Source organism: Danio aesculapii, chromosome 14 (assembly GCF_903798145.1).
Source record: "Danio aesculapii chromosome 14, fDanAes4.1, whole genome shotgun sequence".
NCBI lineage: Eukaryota > Metazoa > Chordata > Actinopteri > Cypriniformes > Danionidae > Danio > Danio aesculapii.
In genome coordinates, this window is record NC_079448.1 from 4,328,439 (window position 1) to 4,350,938 (window position 22,500).

Sequence of the window (22,500 nt, forward strand, 5' to 3'; positions counted from 1 at the left end):
TTGTATAATAATTTATCATTTGCATGTGTTTTTACAGCCTGTGATAGTATAATGATTTTAAAAAGCATTCAGGCATAAGAAACCATAAAACACTGTTTATTTCAATTCTATCTTCTTCTTTGCTCTATTTATCTGTGGTTGTAGATAGTTTAGTAGATTTTATGCAGATCCAGTCCTGCTACGGAATCATCCCAATCGATCTAAAATTAAAAATAATTTTCAAATAGAGATATTCAAGTCATCTGGTGAAATTGAATTCCCATTACAATATATATTGCAGAATAACAAAATATCGCAATGTTAGATTTTTAGAATATCGTGCAGCCCAAATATATATATATATATATATCGTCACCTTAAAATTATTAGGTTCTATCTGATATTTTTGTCAAAATTGAGTTATTGACATATTCGTATTAAATAACAACTTATTTACATTATGGGATGTTTTTTACAAGTTGTTTACATTTTAAGACATTTTTATTTAAAAAAAACAAATGTTACACACATACTGTTTGCTATGGAATGCAAAAACTTTGAAGCTCAATATCTCAAAATCATTCACAATGCAGATAGAACCTATATATACATATATACATACATACATACATACACACACACACACACTTGATTCAATGAAACTGATAATAATTTTGACCAAAATAATCGTGATTATGATTTTTTCTCATAATCAAGCAGCCTAATGCATGTAGGTTTAAGATTATGTTGTATATAAATACAATTAATTACTCGATTTCTGTACATGAATACTGTTAGACTCCCCAGAAAACCACAAAGCTCTATTTAATTCATTTGTATCATTGCTCTGTTGCATTTGTAACTTGATTATTATACTTTATGCATATGCGCTGCCCTTCAAAATCATTCCAGGCAATCGAAATAATTAAATAACTTCTAATTGGAGCTATTCAAGTGAACTGGTGAAATTGTATTTCATATCGCAGAAATATGAGGGAGTTTTTTTACAATTTCGCAGTCCTCGACTGTAGTTTAAATTACTGTCTTTTTCTTTGTATGACACTTAGATGTTCCAGTACTCTTTAGACATTATCTTGACCATTATAAGCCTTCATTTCATGTCATACAACAGAATAGAGGCTCTCCGGAGCACATAAAGATCATATTTATACAGTAAAAAGTACTTTTTACATAAAAATATCTCACTAGGCTTTTATAGACACCCAAGAAAGACAGGAACAGTCTTGCTCTTAGGTTTGTTCACACACAGGCAATAAAAAAGCTATTTATAGATTAATCATCTTACAACTAGCCTTTTTAAATTATAGTATGACTTTACTTTTTGATTTATCACAAAGTTTCTGACCTGATTAAGACTAAATCTTTCTGATTGTGATGACACAAAACTAATAAATTAGAACTTTCTTACAATCAATAAATCCCTCATAGCAGCTGTAAAGACTGTTGAAAAGCAAGAAAACACACAGGCGTCACTTCAGCTAAAAATAAACATACACACTACATGACAGCTGTGGAGTGGATAGAGTTCATGGGTCACGTGCAAACACACACTCAAACATACACACACAAAATTAGCATACTCAGAGTTTCAATGGTTTTTATGCAAAGATAATACTTGCCAAACTTTATAACCTACTCAGACATTTAATCCTCATGCAGAAGCGCTAATACTAGTAGACATAAATCAGATCACGGTTCAGCTCATTCATTTTTTTAAACACACTTCCACACCTGTCAATGTTCTTTCATTCATTCATTCAATCATTTTCCTTCAGTTTAGTCATCACAGGGGTCACCACAGCGGAATGAACCTTTCCGGCCGCAACCCAGTACTGGGAAACACCTATCCACACACTCATTCACATACACACTATGGCCAATTTAGTTTATTCAAGTCAGCTATAGCGCATGTCTTTAGACTGTGTGGGAAACTGGAGCACCCGGAGGAAACCCCATGCCAACATGGAGAGAACATTGAAACTCCATATAGAAATGCCAACTGGCCCAGCCGGGACTCGAACCAGCGACATTCTTGCTGTGAGGCAATAGTGTTCAAATATCTTCTTTTGTGTTCAACAGAAAAAAGTAGCTATAACTCTTAATGATTGCTTTTTTTTTTCTTTTTGCTGATGACAAAAGAAGATATTCGGAAGAATGTTGAAAACTGGTAACCATTGACTTCCATAGTAGGAAAAACAAATGCTATGGAAGTCAATGGTTAATATCTTCCATTGTGTTCAACAGAAAAAAGTAGGTATAAACCTTTATAATTGTTTTTTTGTGTGTGTTTTTTTTACTGATGACAAAATAAGATATTCTGAAGAATGTTGAAAATCGGTAACCATTGACTTCCATAGTAGGAAAAACAAATGCTATGGAAGTCAATGGTTAATATCTTCCATTGTGTTCAACAGAAAAAAGTAGGTATAAACCTTTATAATTGTTTTTTTGTGTGTGTTTTTTTTTACTGATGACAAAATAAGATATTCTGAAGAATGTTGAAAACTGGTAACCATTGACTTTCATAGTAGAAACAAATGCTGTGGAAGTCAATAGTTAATATCTTCTTTTGTGCTCAACAAAAAAGTAGGTATAAACCTTTATGATTGCCTTTTTTTCTTTTTGCTGATGACAAAAGAAGATATTATGAAGAATGTTAAAAACTGGTAACCATTAACTTCCATTGTAGGAAAACAAATGCTATGGAAGTCGATGGTTAATATCTTCTTTTGTGTTCATCAGAAAAAAATTAAAAGATAATGGTGAATAAATGATGACAGTTTTTTTTTGTTGTTGTTTGTTTGTTTCGTGGTAAACTCTCTTAAAAAATTTTTTGAGTGCATTAAAGATCCTAAAGATGTGTGTAATAAACCACGGCTGACCAAAAGTGACACAGCTAAAATACACCTTCACAAATTAAACTCTAAAGTCTCACAAACAAGTAGGCCTACAATATTATAAAGATTGTGTACAAAAGTTGGTTTTATTTTCGCACATTCGGACATTCTCCTTAATAAAATAACATCAGGAATGTGTTCTTTGCTCATTCTAAATAGGGAAATCATATTAGCAGCCAATGACCATCAAAATACATTGTTTACAGTCAATTAAATAGTGCTAATTTTGTTTTAAAGTCATATTTAAACGCGACTTCAGACCAATTAATCAAAGTTTAGTGCGGTAAACAATATAGGGACCGTTAAAATGAACGAATCTGCTAACATAAAACCAACTTTACCTCAATAGTATAATGAATTCAATAAAAACCAGCAAGACACCAGCTGATTTAAAGTCAATTAGCTAAATAACAACAACAACGTCTGTTTAAACACCAATTTACACACTATCAACAACAACAAGATGATATCTGATCCAATCACTCTATCAGTTGGCACATAATTAGAACACAGTAATACTATAATCACTGTTATGATAATAATAATTATGGTTTAGTGTGAGAATATGCAGCAGATTTTCGCCTACCTGATTCCCCCTTCACACTGAATATATTATCCGGACGCTGCGTCACTCCTTCACCCGGAGAAACGCGCATATCCTGGGACGTCTTTCCGACGGTGTCCCGGTAAATCCGGTGTCTATTCTCCTCTGGTGAACGTGTGTGTGTGTGTGTATGTAGGGGGGGGGGGGGGGGATTTTCGCCTGCTGAGAGAAACACATGTGAGCTGAATTGAGTGAGGCGTTATGAGCGCTCGCCGCCAGAGGGCGACAGACTCACAAACACCACAGTACTCCAGTTAGTGCCAATTATTAACGGTGTTTTAGAGCGACGACTAGCGGCCAGAAGGCGACAGTGCCTATTGCCAAACCACCAAAGCCTGTTGAAGACAAACCAAAAGTACGCTAAAGACCAATTACCATGTTTGTAAACTTCAGGATGCGCGCGCAGGGAGGTGGCAGAAAAAAACCGGGAGTGCTAGCACTTACAGCGACGGAATGACGTCCCATGCGTTACAGAGTTTGTTGTTGTCTCAGAAATAAGATATATTGATTACACATTATATACATATTATATATATTATTTTTATCCAAACACTTTTTTCATTTGACAATACTATTACCAATTTTAAGCCTGTTTTACTCTTGAAAAATTGCTAAAATTTACATAACACATATTTTTACATTACTTTTCTTAAAAAGTAAACTCATTTAGTTACTTTTTGTTTTAAAAAGTGACTTATGATTGCAATATGACTTTTAAACATAACTTTACCCAACACTGATGGCAAACGCTAAGATATCAGGCATCCCTAAAGTCTCATTTAAAATGACGTCACTTCTGTTTTTTGATATCTGTTCAACACCAAACATGTTTCCTCTAAAAAAGGGGTAATTTATATCAGTTTGTGTGTGTAATTCATCGTAAACTGAGAAAATCAGACTGAGATGAGGAAGAACAGATCAGGAAGTGTGGAGGGAAAGTTCAGGGGGTGATTCCCGTGTCTGATGTAAGAATAGGAGGATTTCAGTTTAGCATCTTCAACATTACTGTAATTACAGTGTGATTTTAGATAATACTAAAGAAATGACTGACCAGACTGAAAGACACAGAAGGATTATTTGTATGAGTGAGACGGAAAGGGTTTGTTTGTGAGATTATAAATACAGTTTAAAAGCAGGATCTTCCACTGAATGTACAGTAAACGAGATTACAACGTATTTAATTGGATTTAAAAGTTACGAAATGTTTCTGAAATTAGCCTGTAATTGTCTTGTGACATCAGCAAATCTGAATTCAAGTTGAATGATGTGTATACTGTATTAATTTAGATTAATACAGAAATCTAAATTCATTTTTAAATACAACGAATGTGAGCATTTAACAAGCATCAGTTTTAGGTGTACATTTCTGTTTAATAATATTAGAGTTCATTTAAGTTGGTTTAGTTCTCAAAAAGCTGCCTTAGTTTTAAATTCAATCAAAAATAAAAGAGAAAGTGTCACATGAAGATGAAAAATGAAGATTTTTTTGCAAAACACATGACCAGCCTTGCTTTTTATGTTTACTGTGTTGGTCTGGTATTACTAAATCTGGTAGATTTGCGAAAACATTTTTTTAAAAATAAATTTTTGGTGTGTGTGTGTGTGTGTGTGTGTGTGCGTGTGTGTGTGTGTGTGTGTGTGTGTGTGTGTGTGTGTGTGTGTATAATAAGCATTTGTTGCATTAGCGACAATAATACAAATTAGAGTTAGATTGCATCAATATAGCAAAAAGTATGATTTTATTATTGTCATAAATCTTTTAATATTCGTTTTATTCCTTTCCTGTATTTATATATTATTATTAGTATCATTTTTTAACTGTGTGTTTCTTTTAAAAACATAGTATACTTTTATAAACATAGTATACACATAACATTTACTTAAAGGGCACATAGTTGACCTCTTTTTTATGATTTAATATTAATATTATGGTTCTTCTGAATGTGCCAGTTTAGGTTCAGTTTAAAACACAATTCAGATTTGTTTATTATAGTGTGTTAAAAAGTGTCATGTTGGGGGCGTGTCCACAGTTCGTTGATTTATTGGTGTGTTGCTTCACATGTAAATTAGTTTCGGCTTCCCGCCAACGTAACAAGGGGGCGGGGCCATGAGCTCACCCGTTCTGCGTTTGCAACAGAGTCTGACAGGCAGACAGAGAAAAAGCTGGAGTGAGAGGATCAGCATTCAGTCGTACATGTAATACTCTGACACAGACCAAGCAGAAGCATGAAGTGTCCCGAATCGTCGGGCCACGCATTTTTGAATTCTAAACATAGGTTTCTGCAGCGGTCCGCGGAGCCCAGCCGTCGACTTGAGTGTACCCTGATAGAAACCTATGTTTAGAATTCTAAAACGCATGCTAGTTAAGATCACAGGGAGCTTCTGGGATCGCTAGAAATGCAAACGGCTGAAGTATAAGGTAGACTCAATGAGAAGTACACATGTTTGCAAACCTACCTAAAGATACAACCAATAATTCCAATTAGAGCGATAATGTGGAGAATATTGAGCTTGTGTTGAGCCCAATGAGCCGTGCATCTAAAAATAGAGCAAGGGTGTTCCTTTAATGATATCGCTTCGACTCACGCTGAAAATGGCGGATGTGAATCAACAACTGAGGATATGATGACGCGCCTGTCAATCAATATTGGTGGGCGGGGGGGACCGCTCTCCTACGTAAAGTTGCGGTCGATCTGAAAACAGCTCCAATTGGTCCACCGTTTTTTATGTTGTTAAATTGAAAAAAAAAGCACTGGGTGTGTTTATATCACGCCAATATGACGGTCTATACACCATACATGCACATATGTCTGTCCAAACAGCTTGAAAAGTAGATTTTTTACCATAGGTGCCCTTTAAAATGTTTACATTAACAAAAATTGAAAACAAAATTGAAAACAAAAACATTCATTCATTCTTTTTTTTTCAGCTTAGTCCCCTTATTAATCTGGGGTCGCCACAGCGGAATGAACCACCAACTTGTCCAGCACATGTTTTACGAAGCTGATGCCTTTCCAGCTGTAACCCATCATTGGGAAACACCCATACACTCTTGCACACACTCACATACACTATGGCCAATTTGGCCCAATTCACCTTACCACATGTCTTTGGACTTGTGGGGGAAACCGGAGCACCCGGAGGAAACCCACGACAACATGGGGAGAACTTGCAAACTGCACACAGAAATGCCAACTGGCCCAGCCAAGACTATAACTAGCAACCTTCTTGCTCTGAGGCGATCGTGCTACCCACTGCGCCGCCCAAAAAATAAACAAAGAAATGAAAATAATAATAATAATAAAAATGCTAATGATAAAAACAATAATAATGACAACTTTAAAAAATAATAGATTAAGAAAAAGCTAAATAATCAATCAATAAATAAAACTCTAATATAAACACAATAACTACAACATAGCCCCTGATAACATTTCAAAGATTGACTAAATCTATTAGTATCATCAATAATATAGTGTTTATTAATACAGTTTTCCCCCATATCTGCCTGGCCCCTGTAAGCTCTAAAAATACATTAAAGCACATACAAAATGCATTATATTGTACATAATAACATGATGTGGAAGTTAGGTAGCCTGTTTTAGTTCTTTTAAAACCATGTTGTTTATAACATCGTTATTAGACTGAATTAATATTGAACACGAATAAATGCATAAATAATTAATTCAATAAAAAGAAGAAAGTAATGTCCTGAAGTTTCACTGATGCCTTTATGTCAGTCATTACTTCTGTATTTTAGTGTAACGGAGAGGTAGAAAAAGCATGATTGTTAGAAAAACAATAAGTAATAATGAGATGCTTTGACACTTATAAAGTTCATTCGTTCGTTCGTTCATTTTCCCTCTGCTTAGTCCCTTTTTATCAGGGGTTACCACAGCGGAATGAACCGCCAATTATTCCAGCATATGTTTTACTTCCAGCTGCAACCCAGTACTGGGAAACATCCATACACTCTCATTCATACACTAAGGCCAATTTAGTTTGTTCAATTCACCTATAGCGCATGTGTTTGGACTGTGGGGGAAACCAGAGCACCCGGAGGAAACCCACGCCAACACAGGAAGAACATGATACACAGAAATGCCAACTGACCAGCCGGGACTCGAACCAGTGACCTTCTTGCTATGAGGCGACAGTGCTAACCACTGAGCCACCGTGCCGTCCATATTTATAATGATAGAAAATCAAAATGCAGGAACAAAGAACTGTAACTGTAAGGGAACTGAAGGTTCTTCAGGATGACGTGATTCGAAACAGAACTGAGGGGAAAAACCCGTCTCACTTTGGTGTTTTCATCAAATTGAAGTTTCAAACATGATTTCATATTCATAGAAAGCACATTAAATGGAAGTAAAAGTTATAATGTCTTTGTGATAGATTAATACATGGCAAAATAAACGTGTAAAATAATGATTCAGCGTAATGGGTGTATTTATGTTAAAACAGCAAAAAGAAAGAGCTGAATTTTTCATTTAGTGCTGGGCAAGTTTGATTGGCATCATTTAAGTGTGTGTGCTGTCTATATTTCAAGAGTTCACACTTAGCTGATGATTAATTATAAGCTTGTTTGGCATGCTGTCCCGGGAGAGAGCCCTGAGCTCATAAGATCCTCGAGCCCGGGGCTCCCTCCCATTGCAAGGCGAGAGGGGAGTTTGAGCTCAGGTAGATCTCGAGAACTCCCCCGCTGTAATAACCAATGAACAGCCAGTGATTGCTCTTGAGAGATAACCATTTACAAGGAGCATGTCTATAGTGTCGGTTTGGATTAGTCAATTAACTTATGTTGCATGTTTTTTGAAGGGTGGGAGGAAACCGGGGAACCCGGGGGAAACCCACGTGAGCACGGGGAGAAAATGCAAACTCCGCACAGAAATGTCTGCTGGTTTGGTAAAGCCTAGAACCAGAGACATTCCTGCTGTGAGGCAACAGTGCTAAGCACTGGGCCACCGTGTCACCCATCTAGGAAGAAGGAGGAGTAGGGGTGGATGGGGGGATTCTTCAAAACGAAGATAGCGGTGGTACGTAACCCAGGGTATTTGTAGTAGCTTAGGAGTCGTCTGATTAGTGCATTGAGAATTGGATAATACGGATCCAGCCGCTAGCAATCATAAGCACGTGATCTTCTCGAAATTTGTTTATAACTAAACTTGACTTATGGATATATAGATACACACATGCATGCATATATTTGAGAAAATGTTTATTTATAGATTTGAGACATACGTGTATATGAAACAAATTATATATACATTTAAATATCCATGAAACAAAATCGTTTTGTATAATTTTGTTTCTATGTGTGTGTACGTATAACATATACATAATAAATACACACACACACACACACACACACATACTGTATAGATTATGTCGAAACAAAGTTTTATTTTGGATGCGATTAATCATGTTTAATTTTTGCCCAGCACTTTTTTTGCCCAAAGATACAATAAAGAATCAGAGATTATGATCAGACTTATGATTAAAGTCTTTTTTGTTGACAAATAAGTTCAATTTATAGTGATTGAAAGAATATTAACCAAGTAAAACAATTTAAAATAATGACTGAATCAGTGTATTGTTGCTGCACTGTCATCCAATAGTCTCTTGATATGCTGTCTATATGTAAATATGCCTAACAAGATTATATTAACTGTTTATATTAACTGTATTATATTAACAGAGAGAGACTTTTTGGATCTATACGTTAAAAGCAACTAGATTCCCAGGTCTAAATGGTGAATTAGACTTTTCTTCATTTTTGTAAAACAGTTTATCCATAGATGATCCACTGATTATCATCATACATTGTAGAATGTGTTTGTATTTTCCCATGTGTACATGTTTTTATACGTGTATGTGTGTATATATGTGTATGTGCACATGTAAATGTGTTCGGAAGTATGTATGTACATGCCATGTTTAAGCATTTTTTGTATATCTGTGCATGGTTTAAAGTCACCCTCTATTTATGCTGAATTAATGATGATAGTTGACTATGTCGGTTAAATTATTTGAGCATTGTAGAGATGTTTGAATGAGTCATGTGACCATAGTACTCAAAAGAGACTCTAAACGCACCTGATCACTGTTTACCCTGATGAAGGCAGATCTCTGCCGAAACGCGTAGGTTTCTTTTAAGATTAAGCCATGTGAATAAAGGCTTTTTAAATTTTCCACATATTCCCAGTGCCTTGGACTAATTTCTTTTGATGTTTTGATGAATCCCTCACCCAAAGAACACCGATCAAATATTTGAGTTACCCCTGAGCGCTTTTTGTTTGTTTTTTCTGGAATTATATTAACTATTGTTACACTGAATGACATCTTAATGTGTTCTGTAAATCATGTTTTTTTATTAAATACAATTATATTCTCATATGCATTAAACAGTGAAAGTTGTGTAATAACCTACTTTTATAGTTTTCATGCTTGAAAAAAGTTTGAGTACGTTTTTAATACCGGTAAAGGTTTTACAAGCATAAAGAGAAAAGACTTTGTAAATAATTTACATTTGTTTTAATATTAAGAAACCTCAACTGGCTTCTTTTTATATTTTCATTTGTTATTGTGCACTAGTAAATTACAATTACAGGAAAAACAGGCATCAAAACCAAAAGTCATTCTTTTTCCTTTGGCTTAGTGTCTTTATTCATCAGAGGTCACCACAGCGGAACGAACCACCAACTATTCCTGTATATGTTTTACACAGTGGATGCCCTTCCAGCCACAACCCAGTCCTGAGAAACATCCACACACACTCATTCACACTTATACACTACGGCCAATTTAGGTTATTCAATTGACCTATAGCACATGTGTTTGGACTGTGGGGGAAACCGGAGCACCAGGAGGAAACCGACGTGAACACGGGGAAAATATGCAAACTCCACACAGAAATGCCAGCTGACCCAGCCAGGACTCGAATCAGCGATCTTTTTGCTGTGAGGCAACAGTGCTAACCACTGAGCCACGTTGCCACCTCAAAAACAAAAATTCAAGATAATTGAAATTCAAATGAAAAAGAAAAAACAAACAAAAACAAAATGGGAGACATTCACAACACTCCCAATACGGCTTCATTATAACCAGGGGCGGATTTAGTGATTTGGGGGTCCTAAGCAAATCCAGCCATGAGGCTCAAAAGTTTTAAAATGCACCTTTTGTACTTTTTTTGTTTTTAATTTATTTATATAAATTTTACTTTATATAATTTATACTTATATCACTCGATCTCCTTTTCTACATTTTGTCTTAATGCAAAATAATAATAATAACATGTAACATCTTCTAAAACCTTTGAAATGATTTGTTTTCTTAAAATGAATTCACAACTAAAAGTAATAAATGAACTATTTCATTTTTAAAACTAAATCTTTACTGATTTGACTGCTGGACTGGTCCAAGATTGAGGGTGGGGGACACAAATTAAAATTTTTAGACCCTCACCATACAAAACATGATAGAAAAACATTGTTATCTATAATTTATATAGATATAATTTATAGGTATTTATTTGGGGGCCCTCAGATTTCCTGGGGCCCTAATCGGCCGCTTACCTTGCTCACTGGTTAAATCCACCCCTGATAATACTTACAATAGATAGCCAATGCTTTGAGAGACTTAAAAGAGTAAGTTTGTTACCAAAAACTTTCCATAAGGAGGGTGATTTTGAAAGTCTGCATTTGTGGATGAAGAATTTACCATTTAAAATGATCAAATTAAACAAAATTGTTCATTTTTTATCATTATTTTTAAAAATAACAAATAATTTCACCTCAACTGGCTTCAAAACCCAACATATCTTCTGATAAAATCAATGTTTTTGTTTTCGGAAATCAGGTCAGCGGTCCATATAGACCATAATTTCACTTCATCTTTGATATTTAGAAGTGACGGTGTATCACAGTGGAGTTTTGTGAACTTGATTCTTCTTTTCAGTTCTGTGTTTTAAGAAGAACAACAAGTTTCTTTAAAAGGAATATGTTTTCTCTGCGGCGTCCAATCAGAGAGCACGAATCATTGGTTTCTTGGCAGAACTTGCGCTAATTTACTCATATTTCATCATGTTTATGTTTTTACCTCCACATAATGTTACTCAAAACTGTTTACAAAGCTATTCTGTAAAACTTTATAATCTTACTAGGCTATTAAAGTTATAAGAAATATATAATTAATGTACATTTAAAAAGGCATTACACAAAACAGAGATAGGCTATCACTTTCACTTACATACCGAATGCAAAAGGCCTGTGTTTATAGCTAATTAATACCCATTTTATTCCATTATGTTACTTACAACCATTTAAATAGCTATTGTGTAAAACTTTATATTCATATTATGCACGTAAAGTTTAATATATAATGTACATTTAAAAAGATAAGACACAAACTTTCACTTTAATTACCTCACCTCAGATTATAGCTAATTAATGCACATTTTACATCATCATTTTACTTAAATATCTATAGTGTAAAACTTTATATTCGTATTATGTACATAAAGTTTAACAGTACATCGCTAATGTACATTTAAAAAGATAAGACACAACTTTCACTTAAATTACCTCACGAATGCATAACTATAAGGCCTATATGTTTATAGCGATTTAATTCACGTTTATAATGAGCATTTATATACATATATTTGACATATTTGTGTAGATATTTAATTTTTTTTAATAGATTAATGGTGATATTTACTTCCTCTGTTTAATAAACCACTTTCGATAGTAACACACTGGTCGAAGTTTGAGTCTCTCCATCAACTGATGACGTTTATCTCAGCAGCCAATCAGATTTGAGAATTGCAGACGCGAGCGGCTGAAGTTCAGGCTCTAGAATCTGAAAACTGGGGCTTTCCGTCAGAGACATCCTGAAAAACGGGTTCGGGAGGCGAATAAAACCTTTGGAGGAACACAGAGACGGTCATTCAGTGTTAAAGGACGTAAACACGCACTTTTTTACTCTCTCACACACACACAGCAGTGATGGAGCAGGACCACCAGAACGAGTCTCTGATTCAGCGCGTCCCCAGTGCAGAGACCATCCTGGGTCGAGGCACCGCAAGGTAGTTGATTAGACTGTAAAGTTTGTAGCTCATGATAAAATAGCTAAATTATATCATTATATATTATTACATGGCATTAGAGCATTTCTAAGGAGATTTTAAAGAACTTTTTGGTACCCAATGACGTAATGTGTGTATAAAATCATAATTACTGTATTGCATTGTGTGTAGCTCATGATAAAATAGCCAAATGATTCACTATATATTATTACACAACATTAGAGCATGGATAAGGAGTTCAAATGATGATTTAAAGAACTTTTTGGTACTCAGTAATGTATAAATGTGTGTATAAAAATTATTTATGTATTGTAATGTGAGTAGCTTATGATGAAATCGTTAAATGATTTAATATTATTGCATATTAGTGCATTATAATAATTATAGTATAGCATTTCTGAAGGCAAATGTTCGTCTATGCATGATTTTACATAACCTTTTGGTATCAAATGACAGAATTGTGCGTATAAAAACATTATTTATGTATTGCAAATGTTTGCAGTGCATAATGAAATCGTTAAATGAGTCAATATTATTGCATATTGTAGGATTATTGCATTATAGTATAACATTTCTGATAGTAAATGTGCGTAATTCAAAGTTTTGTGCATATATCTACATTATTTATGCATTAATGTTTGTAAATAATAATAAAATAGTTGATCGTTTCAGTATGTTTGATTATTAGATAGTATTATTACATGATAATAGTTACAATATAGTATTTCTGAAGGTTATTTATCAAGAATGCATCTTTTAAATTTACTAAAGTTATTGGAAGTAAAAGGCCTCTTTTACAGGACAATATTGTGCATAGACACATTAATAATAACAGCCTAATAATTTATTATTAACTTAGTGTTATTATATATCTTGCATTGTAGAATTAAAAACAGAAGTAAATCGGTGAGGTTGAAAACAAACTCTGCATAGCTACCCGTGACGTCAGAGGCGCTGGAGTTAATGATTGGTTGTTATCATGAAATGAACCAGAGCTGCTTTGTGTTTTAAAATCCTTTTCTTCCATTGTAAAACATTAAAGATTTGATAGATTTAATAAATGACAGTTGTTTAGACATTGTCTTTTATATCAGGACTTTTTGTGTTTTAGGTTTATTTCTGAAATGAATTATGAATGTTTCACACTTCTTTTTAGAAAGCATTTTAGATTTTTTTTATACATTTTTACATGGCCCCGACCTAATTTGAACTAGCTTTGCTGTTTGACAAGTACAAATTTTAAACTACAAATATTTCATGTACTTAATATGAGGACATACATATGAATGTATTTCATATATCAAATCTAATATTAAACATTCCACATATAGTTAAGGTCATAAAACTAATAATAATCATTGTGCTAGAACTAAATCCCAAAATAAATTGTACTAAATATCAATTGTTTAAAATTGGACCTGTGCTATTTTAGCATAATTAAAACATATTAGAGTTTATTTATTTATTCATTCATTCATTCATTCATTTATTTATTTATTTATTTATTTATTTATTTATTTATTTATTTATTTATTTATTTATTTATTTATTTATTTATTTATGTTTTTAGTTTTAATCACTTTAGTACATTAAATTAAACAAAACACAATAAAATACCTGAAATACGGTTAACATTTTGTTTGGTTTTCACCTGTTTGTTTTATATTTATAGATAGTTGGAAGGTTATCATTCTAGTTATGATTCTCAGGATTGATCAAATTCCAAACCATCCAACATAATATTTATTTACACATTTTGTTGCTTTTATTTACATTTATTTGCTTGCATTTTTATCCAAAGATATGTGCGAAAGAACATTTATATTCTGCATTAATTTTGATTTCCTTTTCATGTGCCCTTTTGTTTTTTTTTGTTTTTTTTTTTCATATTCCTCTGCTTTCGTTCTATACGCTTGTTATACTACACTGGAAAAACTGTTACAAACCTTTAATATGAGTTGAATTTAAACAAATTGAGTAATTTTCAACTCAATTTGTTTGTTTAAATTCAGCCAAAAAAAAATTAATTCTGCCAAAATAAATAGTTTACAAACACATACCTTAAAAGGATTTAGTAAATCCAAGGGATCACCTTTGAATCATTTTTTTAGTGTATTTTATATGTAATTTAAATATTTCCCTCATTGTAAAAATACAAAAACAATCTCTGTATGGTTTGTACTATATTTTTGTCTGTTTTATATACATTGTAATTGGTTTGTTGTCATTGCAATGTAATCATTTAAGCAACACCAGATATATTTAAAAGATCCTTAAATCTATTTCTCTCTATTTCCTCAAATTAACTGAGAATATAAAACATCCAAAACAGTTAAACATCAAAAATAATCATCAAAAAAAATTCCATTTAACGCAGAGGGGAAAACATTTGTTGGTGGACAACAAAACAAACGCCTACTGCTGCAAATATTAGCAGTGACCTTCAGTCTGGAAACTCCCTTGAAGAGTAGAAAGTCCAGAGTTTAATATTTATTAGATTTTTTTTCTTAATGCAAATAGAATACAGAGTTGACATATAAACAATATTTGTATAAATACAATATCAGTTACATATATTGTCAATGGAAAAAGGTACAAAGAGAGAGTAAGAAAGAAAAATAATAATAATAATAAAGAACATGAATATGAACTTGAGGATAAGACATTTAAGGCTATGTTCACGCTGCAAGGCTTAATGCTCAAATCTGATTTGATCTTTTTTGCATATGTATCCAGTATCAGATTTCCAATGTGAACAGATCACGGTCCTAAACAGACCCGCATGCGCACAATGTGTAGGCCTACATTGAATGAAGTGGATAAAACATGTTGTCAGAATTGTTGTTTAATATGGTTATTGTCACACACATTTTATGAAGTGTAAATGGTTGTTTTTCCAGTACACTATAAAACACAACAGTCAACTTTATCAAATGAAATGAGTGTAGTTAACTCAAAATTGACTGAATGTTATTTCTACTCATTTGAGAATAGTTTTGAACTCAGTGTTGAAGTTAATGAGTTAATTAAATACCTCATTACTAGGGCCAGAGGGAATCTGTGGACATTTCTTGCTATTTCTGATCAGAATTTTGGTAAAAATCTGCGGATTTATGCGGAATGATTTTGGGAATACACTGAAAAAAATTATTCAAAGATGATTCCTTGGATTTACTAATTTTTTTTATGTTAAGTGGTTGTAAACAATTTATTTGGGCTGAATTTAAACAAACAAATTAAGTTGAACATTATTAAATTTAATTTGTTTGTTTAAATTCAACACAAATAAATTGGTTGCAACAGTTTTGCATGCAACACTTTTTTCAGTGTATCATAACTAAAACCTAAATATATCAAATAAAAAGTAATACCAATTAGATCCACTTTGTTTGGTAAACAAAGCAAGTCTCTCATATAATATCTCTACTAAAAGACAGAAAATATTACTGCACAAACTGTATTGTAAATAAATCATAAATATTTTCATATTAGTCAATAATATTATTAAAATTAATTAAAAAATCTGAATAAATATTCATTTACACACATTTACTCAAGTAAATAAACAGAATCAACGATGGGCTAAAAATATGCGGAATTCTGCACGCGCAGATTCCATGTGGGCCTTCTCATTCCTTCAACTTAAATGGAGTAAGCTTACAGTACTCATATAGATTAGTTTAACTCAAATGAGTTTTAGTAATCAATTTCCTCAAACGATTTGAGTTGCTTTAACTTATTGGGTTTTACAGTACTCAGTTGGTTTGAGTTCTCTTCATTTATTGGGTTTTACTGTGCTCAAATTGCTTCATTTACTCAAATGGATTAAGTTCACAGTATTCATATAGATTGCTTTTTTTTTTTAACTCAAATGAGTTTTAGTAATTAATTTCCTCAAACGATTTGAGTTGCTTTAACTTATTGGGTTTTACAGTACTCAGTTGGTTTGAGTTCTCTTCATTTATTGGGTTTTACTGTGCTCAAATTGCTTCATTTACTCAAATGGATTAAGTTCACAGTACTCATTAGGATTAGTTTTTTTGAACTTAAATGGGTTGTTACCATCGGTTTTCTCAAATGATTTGAGTTACCTTCACTTTTTGAGTTTTACAGTGCACTAATATGTATTTCTTTTGTGATTAAAAACACTGATCATTTAGATTTCTGTGGTCATGGTTTAATTCATGTATTAATTATTTAAGTGAAATACACTTAAAATCTTGTGTAGGCCTATTTGTTTTATTAATAAGTATTTTTCTTATGGACATATTTTTAATGTTAAATCTAACATTTTATTTAAAGGTTAATTGTTAATGATTGGTTAACAAGCAGCAGTTCAAAAGAGTTTGTTTGTGGTAAATGATTTGCCCTGCTATAGTATTAACTGAGGAGTAGAGGATATTTGCAGCACATAATGATGATGCAGGTCGATCGATACTTATGAATTCCAACATGACCGTTCATACTGCAGTCAAGATTGCTAAATATCAGATCTGTATCTGATTTAATACCACATACGAAAGTGGCACTAATCGAAATCGAAAAGATCAGATTCCATGCAGTTTGGGCTGTCATGACAGAAACAGATCTGAGGCACATGTGGGCAAAACAAATCAGATTTGGGCCACATTTGCCTGCAGTGTGAACGTCAGTTACAGTAAAGTTAGAATGAAATGCAAAGTCATTAGACACAGTTTTTATTTTCAGATAATGAAATTGTATTTAAATATTTAAATGCAACTGTATTTAAATGACTAAAGAAAGTCCAGAGGGGTTTTTAAATAGAAGACTGGAAAACTAAACTAACATTTATTTGTGATTATTTTCCCAAGCTTTAACAAAACATTTTGTACAATCAAGTTTGCAACACCCCCCCCCCCTTTTTTTTTTTTTAACCTTGCCGCCAAAGTGAATTAACAAACAATTAAAATTAAAATACAATTACAACAGGGATAGATAAAAATATAGCAAAATGGAAGAAAATAAATTAAAAAATTATAAATACATAGAATAAAATAATAATATTTTTTTTTTTTAAATAAAATAAAAAATAAACTTTACAGTATTGTATATATTTACAATTACACAATATCAAATGTGAAAATAATTCAAATGAATAATTACCTACAGTACATGATAATACAGATCAATAATCTGATACATTTATAGTGGTCTTCTACATAAATATGAATCCATATTGGTGATCATTTAAACCCAGGTTTAGAAAGTCCTGAGGTTTAACAGTGTTTTTGTCGTTGTCTGTGGCGCCATCTGCAGGAACAGCAATACCAAGGCCCTGAAGATCACCGGACTGACCGTCCTGGCCTGTCTTCTGCTGGCAGGACAGGCGCTGACCGCGTACATGGTATGGGGTCAGAAGGAGCACATCAACGCTCTGACCAGCGGACAGGAGAAACTCAAGGCTGAGCTCACCAGGAAGATGTCAGGTGCGAAAAACACAAATCTGCATAATTCACACGCTTACATCTTTCTGACACTGAAACAACATTGTGGATTTATGAAGTGTGCTTCACACAAGTGAGTGGGCTTGACAAACCACCTGTAGAAACACTCTTTTCTCTATATATATACAGTTGAAGTCAGAGTTATTAGCCCTCCTGAATTATTAGCCCCCTCTATATCTTGTCCCCAATCTCTGTTTAACGGAGAGCAGAACAAAAAAAATTGAATAAGTTCGACTTCAACTGTGTATATTTTTACAAATGGAAATGAAAGTTATGTACTTGTATACAAATTAAGAGCAAAGTGAGTCCTGTTCATCGTGTGCGTTAACTTCCGTCTTTCAGCTGGAGCTCCAAAGGCCATGTCTATGCCCATGAACAGCATGCCACTGTTGAAGGATTACTCTGACCCCACATCTGACCAGACCTCAGACAAAAGCAAGAGCGTTCCCCTCATGGTCAGAAACAGACTACAAAAACACTCAATAGTATTGCGTAATATTCTGAATTATTCAATTCTGAATATCTGATTCTCATTTTAGAGACTGCGCCCCATTTACTCCAACCAGAGAGAGGGAAGCGGACAAGTGGATGGTACAGCCAGCAAACATACACAACACAGAGACATTTGACATTAAATAAATCATATAAACAATCATAAATATCATAACAATATACATAACATAAATATCACACATATCATAACAATCACAAGTCAAATAAATCATGAAAAAATTAAATATAGATAAATATAGATTCATTTCTGTCACCTTTTACTCCATTTCCACTTGTTTGTAAGCACAAAACAATCATAACAATATACATCACATAAATATATGTACATAAATATCATAAAAGAAATCATAAAAACAAAATATTGATTCAATTGTAGAAACTTTTGTCACTTTCAACTTGGTTTCTATTTGTTCCTTGCCAAAAACAATCATAAATATCATAGCAATGTACATAAAACAAATATACACATAAATATCATAACAAATATCAAAAATAAATCATAAAAACAAAATAGATTAAATAGTTCACCCATTTCCACTTGTTCCAAACCTGTTTGTTCTGTTAAACACAATAGAAGATAGTTTGAAGAATGCTGAAAGCCGGTAACTATTGACTTTCTTGGTATTTATAGTCTTACTTTAGTAGTCAATGGCTTATGTTTTCAGCAGGATTTTTTTTTTTTTCGCGAAGCCATATCATTTGATGTTGAGTAAAGTGCGAGTTAAATGTCATGGGTGAACTATCCCTTTAAATAGTTTCAATATTCGATATACAAACTGATATATCGAATATAAAAACTACATTTATTCAATTGTAGTTCACCCAACAATTTTAATTCTGTCATTTTTACTCATTTTCCACTTATTCTCATCCTGTTTGATCTGTTTTGTTCTGTTGAACACAATAGAAGTTAGTTTGAAGAATGTTGAAAACCGGTAACCATTGACTTCCATAGTATTTTTATTCCTACTTTAGTTGTCAATGGCTAATTGTTTCTTAAATTCTACAAAACATCTTCTTTATTTTGTTTAGCAGAAAAAAATAATCTCGGAAATCCATGGAATCACTTAATGTTGAGCAAGGAGCAAGTAAAATGTCATTTTTGGGTGAACTATCACTTTAAATAATTTCGATATTCAATATACAAACTGATAAATCGAATATAAAAACTACATATATTCAATTGTAGTTTACCCAACAGTTTTAATTCGGTCATTTTTACTCATTTTCCACTTATGCCCATCCTGTTTGTTCTGTTCTGTTCTGTTGAACACAACAGAAGATAGTTTGAAGAATGATGAAAACCGGTAACCATTGACTTCCATAGTATTTTTATTCCTACTTTAGTTGTCAATGGCTAATTGTTTCTTAAATTCTACAAAACATCTTCTTTATTTTGTTTAGCAGAAAAAAATAATCTCGTAAATCCATGGAATCACTTGATGTTGAGTAAAGTGAGAGTAAAATGCCATGGGTGAACTATCTCTTTAAATAATTTCTATATACAAACTGATAAATCGAACATAAAAACTACATATATTCAATTGTAGTTCACCCAAAAATTTTATTTCTGTCTTTTTTACTCACTTTCCACTTATTCCCATCCTGTTTGATCTGTTCTCTTCTGTTCAACACAATAGAAGTTAGTTTGAAGAATGTTGAAAACCGGTAACCACTGACTTCCATAGTATTTTTATCCCTACTTTAGTAGTCAATAGCTAATGATTCCTAAAGTTCTACAAAAAATCTTTATTTTGTTCAGCAGAAACAAAAGAATCCTGTAAAACCTTGGTACCACTTAATGTTAAGCTAAGCACTTGTAAAAATTCATTTTTAGGTGAACTATCCCTTTAAAAAATCTTTATACATCGAATATAAAAAGCTAAATGAAGATAAAATTGTAGTTCACGCAGAAATGAAAATTCTGTCATCTTTTACTCACTTTCCACTTGTTCCAAACCTGTTTGATCTGTTCTGTCTTGTTGAACACAATAGAAGTTAGTTTGAAGAATGTTGAAAACCGGTAACCATTGACTTTCATAGTATTTTTATTCCTTCTTTAGTTGTCAATGGTTAATTGTTTCTAAAAAACATTTCCTTTTTTTTGTTTAGCAGAAAAAAATAATCTCTTAAATCCATGGAATCACTTGATGTTGAGTAAAGTGCGAGTAAAATGTCATGGGTAAACTATCTCTTTAAATAATTTCGATATTCGATATACAAACTGATATATCGAATATAAAAACTACATATATTTAATTGTAGTTCACCCAAAAATTTTAATTCTGTCATTTTTACTCACTTTCCACATTCCCATCCTGTTTAATCTGTTCTCTTCAGTTCAACACAATAGAAGTTAGTTTGAAGAATGTTGAAAACCGGTAACCACTGACTTCCATAGTATTTTTATCCCTACTTTAGTAGTCAATAGCTAATGATTCCTAAAGTTCTACAAAAAATCTTTATTTTGTTCAGCAGAAACAAAAGAATCCTGTAAAACCTTGGTACCACTTAATGTTAAGCTAAGCACTTGTAAAAATTCATTTTTAGGTGAACTATCCCTTTAAATAATTTTCATATATCGAATATAAAAAGCTAAATGAAGATAAAATTGTAGTTCACACAAAAATGAAAATTCTGTCATCTTTTACTCAGTTTCCACTTGTTCCAAACCTGTTTGATCTGTTCTGTCTTGTTGAACACAATAGAAGTTAGTTTGAAGAATGTTGAAAACCGGTAACCATTGACTTTCATAGTATTTTTATTCCTTCTTTAGTTGTCAATGGTTAATTGTTTCTAAAAAACATTTCCTTTATTTTGTTTAGCAGAAAAAAATAATCTCGTAAATCCATGGAATCACTTAATGTTGAGCAAGGTGCGAGTAACATGTCATGGGTGAACTATCTCTTTAAATAATTTTGATATTCGATATACAAACTGATATATCGAATATAAAAACTACATATATTAAATTTTAGTTCACCCAAAAATTTTAATTCTGTATTTTTTACTCACTTTCCACTTATTCCCATCTTGTTTGTTCTGATCTGTTGAACACAATAGAAGATAGTTTGAAGAATGTTGAAAACCGGTAACCATTGACTTCCATAGTATTTTTATTCCTACTTTAGTAGTCAATGGCTAATAATTAGTAAAATTCATCAATCATCATCTTTTTTGTTCAGCAGGAAAAAAGCTTGTAAAGCTTCTCAATCACAATGTTGAGCAAAGCGAATTAAAGTAAAATTCTTTTTTGGGTGAACTATCCCTTTAAATAAATGACATATTCAGTACACAAACTGATAAAAAAGTAAACACTATAATAAATGAATACTTTGTTATGAACACATTCTCAACACATCACAAGCTCTTGTCCACTATTGTTAATCTACATCTCCATGTTCTGTCTGAAGGTTATAGACTGATGCCGAAGATGATGCATATGCCCAAGAGTATGCCACTGATGGTGAACGCAGATGAGGACGTGAAGAGCTCACCAGAGTCAGGTGAGACATACACACTGGAAAATATAGTTTGCAAGGACTCCCCATAGACATAATGTATTTTATACTGTAAAAATCGCTTGTTATATGGCCTTACCCCACCTCTACCCTTAAATTTGGAATGTCAAAAGGCCCCATTAAATTTGTAAGCATTTGGAATTACGAGGACACAAGACATGTCCTTGTAAACCCCCTTTTTTTTTAATACTAGGTCATGCCTGTCTTTATAGAAGATATGTCTTTATATTTTGTGTCCTCATAAACCACACACAAGCACACAAACACTGGGTTTTCAAGTTTTATATGAGCTTCCCAAAAATGTGATGATGTTTATACAGTACCGACTATATTCTATCCCCCTACCCCTGAACACAACCCTCACAGAAAACAATCAGCATTTTACATTTTAAGATACTTAATTCTGTGTGAT

The 22,500-nt window shown here is 32.8% G+C and overlaps 2 protein-coding genes across 2 annotated transcripts in view; one reads left to right on the forward strand and one right to left on the reverse strand.

Annotated features, from left to right (window-relative positions):
- The window catches only part of ndst1a (N-deacetylase/N-sulfotransferase (heparan glucosaminyl) 1a), a 63,090-nt gene extending 59,478 nt beyond the window's left edge, over nucleotides 1-3,612 (reverse strand). Inside the window, 1 exon segment of the mRNA XM_056471920.1 lies at nucleotides 3,484-3,612. The gene's annotated coding sequence lies outside the window, so the exon portion shown is untranslated.
- Nucleotides 3,613-12,378: 8,766 nt separating this feature from the next.
- The window catches only part of cd74a (CD74 molecule, major histocompatibility complex, class II invariant chain a), a 12,655-nt gene continuing 2,533 nt past the window's right edge, over nucleotides 12,379-22,500 (forward strand). The window contains exons 1-5 of the mRNA XM_056472254.1: nucleotides 12,379-12,589; nucleotides 17,867-18,036; nucleotides 18,397-18,509; nucleotides 18,594-18,645; nucleotides 21,981-22,073. Coding sequence (XP_056328229.1) covers nucleotides 12,510-12,589; nucleotides 17,867-18,036; nucleotides 18,397-18,509; nucleotides 18,594-18,645; nucleotides 21,981-22,073 — 508 coding nt within the window. The 5' untranslated portion in view covers nucleotides 12,379-12,509. The remainder of the gene's footprint in view (nucleotides 12,590-17,866; nucleotides 18,037-18,396; nucleotides 18,510-18,593; nucleotides 18,646-21,980; nucleotides 22,074-22,500) is intronic.